The sequence below is a fragment of the Cygnus olor genome, chromosome 1, assembly GCF_009769625.2.
Source record: "Cygnus olor isolate bCygOlo1 chromosome 1, bCygOlo1.pri.v2, whole genome shotgun sequence".
In the NCBI taxonomy this organism is placed as follows: domain Eukaryota; kingdom Metazoa; phylum Chordata; class Aves; order Anseriformes; family Anatidae; genus Cygnus; species Cygnus olor.
Window position 1 is genome coordinate 43,840,835 of NC_049169.1, and position 12,841 is coordinate 43,853,675.

A 12,841-nucleotide genomic window follows, 5' to 3' on the forward strand; every position below is an offset into this window, starting at 1 on the left:
AGATATGGAACTCACAACTGGAGATCTGGCCAAACCCAAGTCTCGCCACCTTCTGGACATGATGAAAGAAATTCAACTCTTTGTAAAGACCTTCTTCTGAGATGTGGAATTGCCCCAGCAGCATCTTGATTAGATCTCTGAGGAGAGCTCTGAGGAAGGAGGGGATAATTATTGTTTTCTTTTTTGTTAGGAGAAGTACTTCAAAAGATTATTTTATTGATGCTTTGGGAATGTGACAATTATCCATGCATATTTTTTCCAAAGGTTGTAAATAATCAGTTAATTAGCCCCTTTATGTCAAATTATCTCTCTACTTCCTTGCACAGTATCAGTAGTTTAACTACAAGCAAGGTTTCTTCTTCAAGTGAACCTGCATAATTTCATGTAGGTATGAGAGGAAACACACATCTCCTCTAGGTATCTAAGGCTTGAATTACAACAACTGTATTTAGGAGCCTAAATTGCCAATATAGTTAATAGAAAGAGTTGAGCTTTCCGAAGGGTAAGTCACAGTATCCATGCAAGACAGCTGGAATATTATGAAAACCAAACCAATTCACTCAAATTCAGCAGCAACATTCCTTGCTTTAGGGCTTCAATTCACTTAGCGATTCTCTTTAATGATTTCTATAGCAACATGCTTAATTGAGCCTTAAAGTCCAGAATCTGTATATTAAGATCATAAATGGCATAAGCGTCCAAATCCATCCTCTTGGATACCAAAAGTCTGGAATATAATTCCAGTAAGTCTTTCTTCAAGCATGTGATTTCTGGTCAAGGTAGCATTGTTTAAGAAAATATTCCAACTGGATTCAAAACTTGAAGCTATGGAGAACATGCAACCTCCCTGTAACAATTATTTTAATAGTTAGCCTCACTTCAAGATACACACCTTTTTCTATTTTGACTTTGGATAGCTACAGCCTTAAGTTGTTGGAACTCATGTCACCTATTGTTAGTCAAGCTTAAAAGCTGTGATAACCACTTAAAAAACATTGTTGGTGCCTATGAAGTAATATGTCTGGATAAAATAAACAAGTTTCTGTAGTCTTTCACCATACAGCAGGCTGTTGAAGCTCCAAACATTTCTGTAGATCTTTTTGAAATCCTTTGCTATGAATTACTGTCCTCTTTATGTACGTGCTCTTTACTGGTACCAAAACTGAGCACAGCATATCAACAACAGCCCTATTAACATTTTATCCCTAATTAAGGGATAAAATATCACTCCCTTAGGGTCACATGTTCTTGTACTTTCAAGAGGCTCATTATTACTTTCATCCAATAAACCAGAGTAAGGTAAAGTTCATTTGTCTATCTCCCAAGTCTTCCAAGACACAGATACTTCCGACAACACTAATTCAGAATGCAGTTCTCCCTTTGACAAGTGGAATTGCACTCTTTGTTCCCAAGATGCATTACTATGAGCAGGTGTTTTAACACAACTAGTCCAAGTGAGGCCATCTTATCAAATTATCTAGGTAATTGGTAAGAGATTAACATGTTCAGTGTTTATAGACTAATGAAATATCTCAAAAGGTAACATGAAAAAAAATCACACAGCCAGAGATTCCATTAAGACTACCTTATTAAGTAGGAGAACAGGCACACACACGAAATAGAGAAATGATTTACCCTGAGTTCCTCAAGCTTCTCTCTTATTTCAATAAATCCTAAATGTAGTTTTCCTCCAAAGTGATCAGCGAGACGTCGGTCATTGTCATGAAGACCAAGGTAGGCCGAACACACTTCACAAACCCGTAGCTTCTGCTGCTGAAAGCTAGAGGCAGGCATAGAATTTCTGTATACCTCCTAGAAAAAGCAAACTTGTTAGTCTTACTTCTCAATGCACACAAATACAAAAATGATTTTTTACCAAGAGTATATTATTTTTTACGACAGAATTCAAAACAAATTAGCACACCCTTTAGTTAATTCACACCATTCATAAACTAACTGTCTCATTAATATGAAGTGCAGGTTCCTCATTTTGAAAATTGGATATAGTAAGAACAGGGCATTACCAAATGGTTTTGCAAATTAAACAAAGTGGAGCAATTATTATCTTTATTTCAGATTATACTGCTTAGAACAATGAGTAACTTTCATAGATAACATACGGAATACATATTAACACAAAAATTACTATATGTTAACATTATGAAAATATTGTATGTTTTCTTTGTGAACGCAGTTTAAAACAAGAGAAATCTACTTGCATTTTAGATTCTAATTAAACATCAAGTTATCTAAGCAAAATTTACCTACACTCAGATGACAGACAAGCAAGACTGCCAGCTACCCCTCTGGTACCATTAAAGCAACCGCAGATGTTTGTTTCTATGAATTCAAGTATCTTGGTGAAATATGATAGAAAAAGCTCTTGACGAGATTTGCCACCCGAACATTACTACAAAGACTACTTTGACTTGCCTGATACACAAGCCATTGACTATCTTTCAATGAAAACAAACTTAGCAGAGTCTGAAATGGCTCCCCTTACTGAAGCTTTCCAATATGAGCCACACACCAGCACACCCCAATGTACAGTGGGGTTACCACGGCAAGAGTCGCGAGACCCAATGAGATGAGCAAGTCCAACACACACAGACATGACTGTCATGTCCACAGATGTTACCAGCCAGTACAGCTAAACTAAGGTAAACACATCATCAGTGGAAATTAGTATAATTTAATAGTAAAGGAGTATATTTAAAAGGCAGAAACTTTTCCCAAACAGGACGCCACAAAGCAAATTCCTTGGTTTATATAAAGCAGTTAGCTAAGGAAGTGCCAGTAGCTAAGGCATCTTGCACTACACAGTTACTGACCAATTTAATTTGGGATACTGCCCTCTTTATCCCCCAAACCTTACACAATCAACTTACTTCAGCTTCTCTCTTCTTTACCCGGGCCTTCTCCACTTCATCCATTACTTTTTGAGATTCTTCCACATTTCCATCAGCTCCCAGCTGTTCTACTTTGGCCAGTAGTTTCCCAATTTCTTCATTCAATTCATGAACTCGTTCAGCCTTAAAAGAGAAAAGGCTCAATGCAGGAAATGCTTTTAAGTTAATTATGGAAAAGAATCTGAACTAATACTAAATACTAATTAGTATTGCGTAATACTAATACGCAAAATCTGTAGGGTGAAATTAAAGGAAGCATGCATAGGTAACCTCCTCATTTAAAGGGAAACAGAATTGCCTCATGTCAAAACACACAGAGAAAGGCTGGGTTACCAAGACTATGTAGCAACTCCAGAGAACGATTTTGTTCAGAGATTTCAAATAATTCACACTGCTGTCTTGCAAAATTAGTATTCATACAACCATTCTTCCTGGCTTGTGCATGTATTTGCAGAAAAAATGATTTTTTTTGATCAAAAAGTACAAAAATTACTAACATTTGTGTGGCATCGTGTCACAGAGATTGAAGTTGTCTGAGCTCAAGAATATCAAAGAGGTCTCTTCCATGCCTCCTCCTCTCCCTGCTTTAGAAACAGGTTTGAGGCATCTTTTTTTGCTTTTTACGTGTTTATTATACAACTTATTTTTATCCTTAATCAGCATGAATTCTCAGATGGGATAGTCTGCCAAAGTCTAAATTTGGTTCCTTAGAAAAACAGACCACCAAAAAACCCTTCAGCAATTAGTTTTACACGCTTACTTTAGCTGCAACTTCAGCACTGATCTCTTCTTGGGTTTCTGCTAATCTTTTCTTAGCCACTTCTGTTCTCCTGTCACAGTCTGCAATAAATGACTGCAGGTGGTCCATTGCCTAAAACATCAACAAGAACATCAATCAACATTGTAAAGAACACGACTATTTCATTACCCTTAACAATTTCCTAGTTTAAGGCTAACCTTTCAGAGTTTTTCTTAGTGAAACCTTTGTAAAACAAAAACCTAGCTGTTTATGGTATATAATCGCATATATTAATATACACTAACATTTTAAAAACAAGTCTGCACACTGTCAAAATTCTTAAGTATTTTCAGAAACTTGGAAATGAATCTGTCTTAAGTCTTATTCCTGTAAAAGCAGTAAGCATTTATAACATGTATTAAAATTCTTCAAAGGATAGTTAGGTTCACCTCATCCTGCCAATACATGCAATACCGTAACATTTTTCCCCTCGTTTTTTAAGCTATTAATCATATTAATAACACCATATTAATATTAATCATATTAATAACATCATATAAATAACACCATGCCCCCCAATCAACAACCACCCCGAATTTTTTTTATCTGCACTGAGGACAGACTTCCTAGCTGGGAGTTTGGAACTGTATTACTCAAACTATGGTGTACTGAGACATAGCATGTAATTTGTTATTCCCAAGAGAAAACGACATTTTTATTAACAAATAGAGAATTTAAGCCTCTCTTCAAAGCATTCATGACATTTGCTTGATAATTGTTACCACTAAGACAGCATACAGGTTTATGATAATTATTTTTGTGAAAGGATATTAACTGTTCTACCTAGGAATGACTACCAATACAAACATAATACTCCCGTATAATCATGAAGAGGCACGTAAACGTTCCCATAACTGTGGAGGGATTTCTCTGCCTCCACTTACAAAGCTACTTTACGTAAGTTCTCCTTCTTTGTGCACCAAAGCTTAACTTTTGTTGCTCGGTTTATCCTTCTAGGCACACAAGTTATGCTTTCTCTCCACCAAGACAAGATACATACATCAAGCTCAAAGAAGAAATCTTGATCTTTGGATGCTATTTCATAGTCTGCCCTTAATGCCAGGTCATGCACCTTCAGACATTCTCCAAGGTCCATTCTCTGAAAAGAGACACAGGGAAAGTAATATAATTTTTCAAAAGAGTTACAAGGAACAAAGCAAGCATGATTTCCTTTAATAGTCAAATATTCAAAAGCAAATCATCTCCTATATGGGAATAAAAGGACAGTTTTAAAAAGCTGCAAGACAATCCCAGATCTTTAATAAACATATATGAATGATAGAAAAATATGTAGACAGAATGGAAAGCTTATTCTATGATGATGGCTGTTTGCATTACAGAGTATCATTATTGTCCTGCAAGAGTTTTTTTGTTTGTTTGTGTTGGTTTTTTTTGTTTGCTTTTTTTTTTTTTTTTTTTAACTTTCAGGAAAATAGAAGGGACTGAAGTGGAACATCCTGTATTGAATTAAAACAGCTTAGGAGAACCAAGATCCCTGAAAATAATTGGCAATTAAATGGTCAAATGCTTGATCTGATCTATCTGTACACTCCATGTTCTTGCTGTAACAATCATCTGAAATAGTTGCAACCACATCATCACCGTAAGTGCTGCTTAAAAATCATTCTCAAAGCACATAAAAGGTAGCCAAAAATCAAATCTATCCAAAGGAAAGGCGAGAACAACAAACTAAAGTAGATTACATAATTAGCCTTTAATCTCACATAGAATGCTGCTGAGAAGAGCGCCCAGAATTTTACCAGGTATAACAGGTACTTTTTTCAAACTGAAGTTTGCAGCTTGCACAGCAAAAGGAATTTTGATGAAATCAAAATTGTTTCCTGCAAGTTTGTTTGGTGATCAAGAGAAAGTAATATGCACATGACAAAAATCAATTCATAATGGAAATAAAATTAGAAAAAAAACAAGATAAATCAACATGTGACTTTGTAGAGAATGTATAATCACTGAAAGTGATTACTATTTGCTTCACTTAAAAACAATACAGTTTCAGTTAGTTCTGTGCACTGCTCACTTCAGAAAAACTAATCCTTTCTTAGCATTAAAAACACAACAGAAGTTGAACTCTAGTAGAAAAAGCTCTTACTGTTGTAGTTCAGTAACTGTTTTAGAACTAAAACTAACATAATTGGTAATTTGTGTTTTTTCATAAAAAAAGATGAGTGTTAACTTGGAAACTGTTGGAAGTCACCTGATATCTGAACACCTAATTTCAACAGGAAAGAAAAAGATTAGCTCTTTCCTTCATAACTACACAGAACCTCAGCAATTTTGTTAAGTGATGCAAAACCTGGAAGACACAGAAGCTGAGTGATATATCAAATTTCCACGTCATTAGGTGCTAACATTACTGCATTCTTTCAGAAAAGTATTTCACTATCAGGAAAGCAGTATGAAAGAATTTTTAGATAGTTATAAAATGTTAAGACACCCAAGAATACTCCTAAAATTGGGAAAAGCTTGTCTTTATGCCATTTCATCACTTGCACTCATATACGTTATTTAAGGTTGAATTGTAAAACTCGAGGCCAATCCTGTTTTACATCAAACACACCACTCTCAAATGCATAGATGAAGCTACTGACACTAAGAAATCTGTACACAAAGACAAAAAGCCTGAAACATTCATCACACCATCAAAAAAAATGCGATTTCAATATGAAAGCTACATATAGAGTAAGTACATGAAATGTAAGTTCTTCCATCACACCCTAAAAAACAAGAATTCACGTGACACTACCATGACATACTTTGTGTTGACTTTACAATTCAGAATGGATTTGACCTCTTCAAATCAGTCTATTTTCTGATTTCTTTTTAGTCTAACTTGTAAATCCATAGCTCAAGAGGATGGAAATTACTTTGAGCCAGCATTTCTGCTGAAAAAAATTCTTCTCTCCCTTTATCACTATGCCGTGCCTCCCTATGCTACCACATGTGCCTGTACAACTGAACACCATCAGGGTACTGACTGGGTAAAATGTAGCTTAGCAAGCCAAAAACAGAGGCAATTTTTCAGCAGCATATCTTTATCCAATTTGTTAGGCAGCTATACAAACAGACATGCTGACATTACGTAGGGGGAAGTGTAATAGTGGTCTTGAGCAGCTGGGATCTCTTAACAGTACCTAGATTACACTTCACAAACTCTTGAATAACTTCAGTAATATTAGCTGCAATTTTTGGGGGGGTGGAGGAGAGGTGATGTAGGACTTGTTATTGTTAGACAGTGTCCCAGTTAGAAGAAAAGAAGCATTGGATCCCTTCTCCCTCTCTGATCCAGCTTGGAGCAGTCATACAAATACTCGCATGGCTAACAGACAGGGAACAACAAGAAGTACATACAACAGAAACGGCCTCCTTTTCATTGGCTTTGCTGCTAAAGAAATTGTATGTCATTGTTGGAATCACTCCTTAGCGCACTTTGTACTAGTCTTGACTAACCCTTTGAAAGTACCTTAACAGAAGTATTACTACTAAATGTCTGTCTTAAAAACTCTATCAGCAAAACGAAGTTTTGAGAGACAAAAAAGTTTAAAAACTTATCCCAGTTTGTACATTACAATAAAAAATCAGGCTAAAAAGCACTTCTGCTGGTATATGGTAAGGAATATTTGGCAAAGAGGATTCCTCTTGGGGATGATTTATTACTGTCAAAAGTCTGCTCTGGATCGGGATTGCCCAAGAACCTTGATAGCCACAGAGAAGCTCATAATGTAGTTTGGCTCATATGGCTATCTGCAAAGTAGATGGACAGCTGATGGAAATGGCCAGAAGATACAGTAAGACTATTTTAATTTTCCACATGTCCATGTTGCAATTTGGTGCCAAGCCATGCCCTTCCCCAGAGGCAAAGAACATGCATTGGTAGCCAGCCATTTAAGATCAACGGTATTTGAAACAGAAGGTGGCTTTAAGACAGCCTAATGTTCAGACACTGAGCTACTTAAAAAGAATGCACATAAACTTTGTCTTTCATTGCTGACACAATGATTTTCAGACAAACTTATGCTACTTAAAGTGATTTACAGGAGTCCCAATGAGCAAAGCAAACAAAGAAAGGGACAAACAACAAAGCCCCCAGACTAGACAGAACTAAAGTTTATTGAATACATGAAGCCATATATACTTTAGGGCTTTTTGCAGATATGCATTTTTACTTAAGACAAAACCAGAAAAAGATTCTCCAGGTATGTGGGGATTTACTACAAGCAAAAGCTATTGCTTAAGTTTAGTCTAGAAAATAGTCCAGGCAACTGCATAGGGGTATCAGTAGTCATTTGCTTTTGCAGAGCTTTGCTTAAAAAACAACTGCCTGCTACTTAACTTGATAATCATTTGCTGTAACAATTTCTTCTTCTTTTAACCACTGTTAGATGAACAATTAAAGATTTCCCAGAGCTGAGATTTAGACAACTCATCTTTCATCCCAACAAACCTCGTATTGAAATGATTCAGAAATCATTTTTGTTGTTCCATCCATGAAAGACAGACAGAATGCCTTTGGTGTTAACACAGAAAAAAGCTGGCTTACTGCTGATGCTTAGCTCTGCATCAATCAAATCGGGCGTAGAAAAAGATCATCACCCAAGTTCACCATAAACAGACAAGGAAGAGGTGGTCCAGGATGTAGGCAGCACAGAAACTGAAGAGCTCAACTGAAAAAAAACACCATGCACTCAAAGTTGCTGACATTAGTAACTGAATCAGACTAAACTATCAGATATGATGCTGTTTCTGGAAACATGAAACTAAGGTTTTCTTTTTCAGGTCTTGAGCAACCTACAGGAAAAATCTCATTTTGGTGCTTTTACAAATACTGCATGTTCCTTTGACATCAGAGATTAGATTACTGAATGCACACAACATGGACTACAAGAAGAGCACAGAAAAGCCAAAGCTACTTAAAATGCAGATGTTGATACCAAGTGTGACATAGTGGCACATACTATCAATGCTTCTAAAAACAGCATGCACCTTTGATAGGCTTTGAAAGATGATAGTCTTTTAACAGTGTTTCTGTAGAGAATTCTTCCTAGCTAAAAAGATATCCATACCAAAGCAGCTTACATTCAGCAAGAGAATTTTTTTTGTTTATGAAATTATGACATGATTGGAAAAATTAAGTTGTCTGGAGGAACCAAATCTCTCCCTTTATCAAATTGTCGGGGCAGCTATCAAGAACACCCTTGTCAAGGCAGAACAAGAACACCCTTGCTACAGTCAAAAAGATGCAGATATTCTTTGCTGAGATCTTCCTCATCATGGAATTCACTTCTCATCTGCAGAAACAGTTTTGTTTCTGACAGATTTACAGACCTGCCACAAATCCTGTCCCTTCTTGAAAGCACCACAGGCTCATAAGAAGTAGTCTGGGGACAATGCATGACTTCACACTTCACTAACTAGGTTAACTTTTGAAGGACTTCGCAACTAGGAAAGAAATACTGAGCTGAAAAAAGGCAGATAAATAGTAAATTATTGGGTATTAAAGTCCTTAGCAAACACCGAACATTCCAGGTCTCTTCAGAACTGTAATACTTCTTCGAAGACCTTTCTACCTTTAATCCTACTTTTACTTCTGAAGACCTCAATGATTTAGAATAGATCTTCACTGAAAGACAAAGCTAGCAGCAGTATTCCTCACTTGTAAAGGAGATATTTTAGTGTTTCCACAGCATTGTTTTATAGACTGATTATATATTAACATTGAAGTCAGATAACCATATAGAAGAGTTAACCAAAAAACACCTTTCATCCAGACAAATTAAGCCCATTAAAATAGGATGTGATACATTCAATTCACTTTACTGGCACTGGTCAAAGAAATTAAGAATACGACTGAAGGGACTGATGTGATAACTTGCTGTCACAACAGAGCACTTCAAAATTCATCACCACTGGGCTGAAGACTATGAATTGAGGTGGCTTACTCAAGGCTAACTTAATTTGATTTGCAAAGCCTAAAGCAATTCACATGATCGCATTAGACCTAAACTGAAACACCGATACCCTCCAGCAGAATGCCTACTTTCTGCAACACTGCAGGATATAATCACATCCACACAGCTAACTTCTAAGCATGGAAGCAGTTCCACTGAGCCAATGGAACTACTGGCAAAGAAATCAACTCCAGATTACAACACCTAAACGCAAATACTTAAATGCACCCATCTGCAGATGTGTGAACTATCCAAACTGCTCTTCCACAGTAAAAAGGCATCTAGACAGTACAGTCAGTGAGCCTCGATGGATTTAGCCTATCTTGAGAGAAACACCCAGTGGAGATGAACTGAACCTCTCCTCCAGGCTCCACTGCCTAGATCCCTTCTGACTCCAATGCAAGCTAAGACACCTAGCTCCTCTGATGAAACCCAAATTTAGATGTCTTTATCTAGAGCCAAATTCCACCCCTAATAAGCTTAACTTTAATCATGTATTAAGGTAAGTTGCTAAACCAAGGTCTCAATCAATAGCATTTTAGTCAGCACAAGTCCTGAAGAGCTGAGTGAAATAAATTCATGAGCACCAAATGATACACTTAACTGCAGGACTGTGCCGACAGCATAATGAGGTCTGTATAAACAAAATGCAAAAAGCAACGTTCCTCAAATGCACAGAAATACAAATACAGATAAAGTTCATCCTCCCTGTGGAAAAAAGTTTCTCAATCAGTTTGCAAGACCATACACAATATTTGTTACATTTTCTTTTCAACAGGGAAATACAATCAAGTTAATAAGAAAGATAGATCACTGCAAAAGCATTGATCTGTTTGGACTCTTCAAAGGTAGCTAGCAGGTACCTATACTGTAAATATTTAGGAGATTAGTACTTTTAACTTCACTAAAGGCATTTGGCTTAAATCTTACCACACTATCATTTTCACTAGTACTCAACTAGTGAGTCCTTTAGAAATAAACAAACAGAGAAAACACTTTCTTATCCATTTTGTAAAACTTGCAGAAGACAGCAGTGCTTCTATCCAAAGAACGTTGCTTAAGAGGTTCACATCATTAAAAGGGAGTCATCCGATTCCTACTAGCTTCCGTCCTAATCTCATAATACACACATATACATAGATATAAAAAAATATTTTTGTAATGATGATGAAAGTCACTCAAAAAACAGTTTGAAGAAAAAAACACAAGCCTGAGTGTCATCATTTATTAAGGATAAAAAGGTGAAGTGTTAAACCTTTAAGACAAAAAATTGAAATTAAAATTTAGTGGTAATGATTTACTGCATCCTAAAAGACTAAGAGTAGCTAGGACTTAAAGACTTATAAATCTATCTTCATAAAATTCTCCAATTGAAATGAATGAGCAAACCCTTAAACCACTGAGTTACACGTGTGAACCAGTGACAGTGATCAACTTCACAGAGCAGAACACCAAAACATGAAAAACTCAGTTAAAAACAGAAGCTTTAGTGAGAAGTATTGTCAAAGGCAAGTTCTAAAAAGACACAGTTTTACAACCTTGAATACAAAGCCATTTCAGTGATCTTACTGACTAGTTTAATATGTGCCTCACACAAACTTCAAATACAAGTAGTCACAGAGCACAATATGTTCAGAACTATGATTTTAACTTATAACAACCTCCATGAGTGTATTCTTCGTTTACATTTTTGTTGTTAGGACTCACTATTCTATCTATATCTTCCATAGTCCAACACTTCTGCTGTCCTTAGAAACAGATGACAAAAGGAAAAACAAACATCCTCTCCATCTCTCCCAAAGGAGTGACAAAAATCACCCCCTGCGGACATTGATATACCTCTGACTATTTGACTTAGAGTTTTCAAGTCTACAAAACCAGAAAGCTAGTAGTACAAAAACATGTCCCTAAAAAAATTAAATACTTTGAAATACCAATGTAAACAGAACCTTCTGACTTAAGTAGGTAGCCACTTAAACTCATCAGCAGACAACTAGACAAGTCTATCCATAAAGGTGGAAGAAAAAGGTAACTGATACAGAAGAAATGTTCTGGTGGCAAAGCACCTGGAATCAAATTTCAAAATGCAGTTAGTTCTTACGTCTTTACAGCCTAAGTCAAATATTTAGGCTTCTCTTAATGACAATTTTACCATAACAAGCTACTCCAAGGAAGCAAGACAGAGGAGTGCAAAAGAAAGCCGTAAGAACTAGGAATCTGGGCATTATTGCCAACGTAGACATTGGGAATCTCCTAGCAAAAAGTCAAAATTCAAACCTTTAGTAATTCTCCAGAAATGTTTCTGATGTTAACCAAGAGTTAAATGTGATCAAAGAAGCTTGATGAAAATAAACTACTACAAATGTTCTTAAGAAGTCCAGAAATAACAGAAGATTTCATGAAGTATTCTTAAAAATAAAGAGACAACACTTATCTAGAGAAAGAAGAGATGATGCATGCAGAAATATGGACAACACAGAGTAAGTTTCCAACCTCCTAAGAAAAGTGTACGTGCACTACTGTTGTTGATACATACTGCAGCCTGGAGAACACGATTTTATTATCAAGGGAAATCAGTACTCTTTTCCTTGGTGGAGTTTTGGGTATTTGGTCATTAAGGAAAAGAACACACTTAAGTAACAGAGCTTACTCATTACAGTTATTTCATTTGTCTCACATATCTGTGAATGTCTTCCCTGAGTGCTGTTCAAAGAGTGGGTGGATTGGAGTAGCACAGAAATCTACATTTTGCAAATGGGAACAGTAATGCAATTTACAGGAAGGCAGATAATCTTACGACAGTTAAAAAACTGGCAATTCGTGCCTGGTATTTTACTGATAATGCAGTCACCAAAGAGATTTAACTTTATAAAATGGCTCAAGAGATTTTTTTTTTCTTTTTTTGAGAAGTGTAAGATTCTGGTTTTGAACTAAAAGCCACTCAATACTCATCACCTACACTTGAACACCAAGATGCATCAAAATTTTCCTATCGAAACTTAGGAGAGAACTCCACGTTTATTTTCTAGATCAACAATAAACTGTTCAGACAAACTACATGTTTTTTGCCCTTTTAAGAGCTGTGCTATTAAGACAGAAGGTCCATTTCCTCAGACCCATAACTAGGTGAACAGCAGAACGTTGAATGGGTCATATAAAACCTGTCTCTT

At 36.2% G+C, this 12,841-nt stretch overlaps 1 protein-coding gene across 5 annotated transcripts in view; it reads right to left on the reverse strand.

Annotated features, from left to right (window-relative positions):
* The window catches only part of LOC121069122 (putative RNA-binding protein Luc7-like 2), a 33,472-nt gene that overhangs the window by 8,481 nt on the left and 12,150 nt on the right, over nucleotides 1-12,841 (reverse strand). For all 5 annotated transcript variants that reach the window (XM_040554914.1, XM_040554904.1, XM_040554922.1 and 2 more), the window contains 4 exons: nucleotides 4,709-4,807; nucleotides 3,670-3,780; nucleotides 2,889-3,032; nucleotides 1,636-1,812 (listed from right to left, as the gene is read on the reverse strand). In XM_040554914.1, coding sequence (XP_040410848.1) covers nucleotides 1,636-1,812; nucleotides 2,889-3,032; nucleotides 3,670-3,780; nucleotides 4,709-4,807 — 531 coding nt within the window. The remainder of the gene's footprint in view (nucleotides 1-1,635; nucleotides 1,813-2,888; nucleotides 3,033-3,669; nucleotides 3,781-4,708; nucleotides 4,808-12,841) is intronic.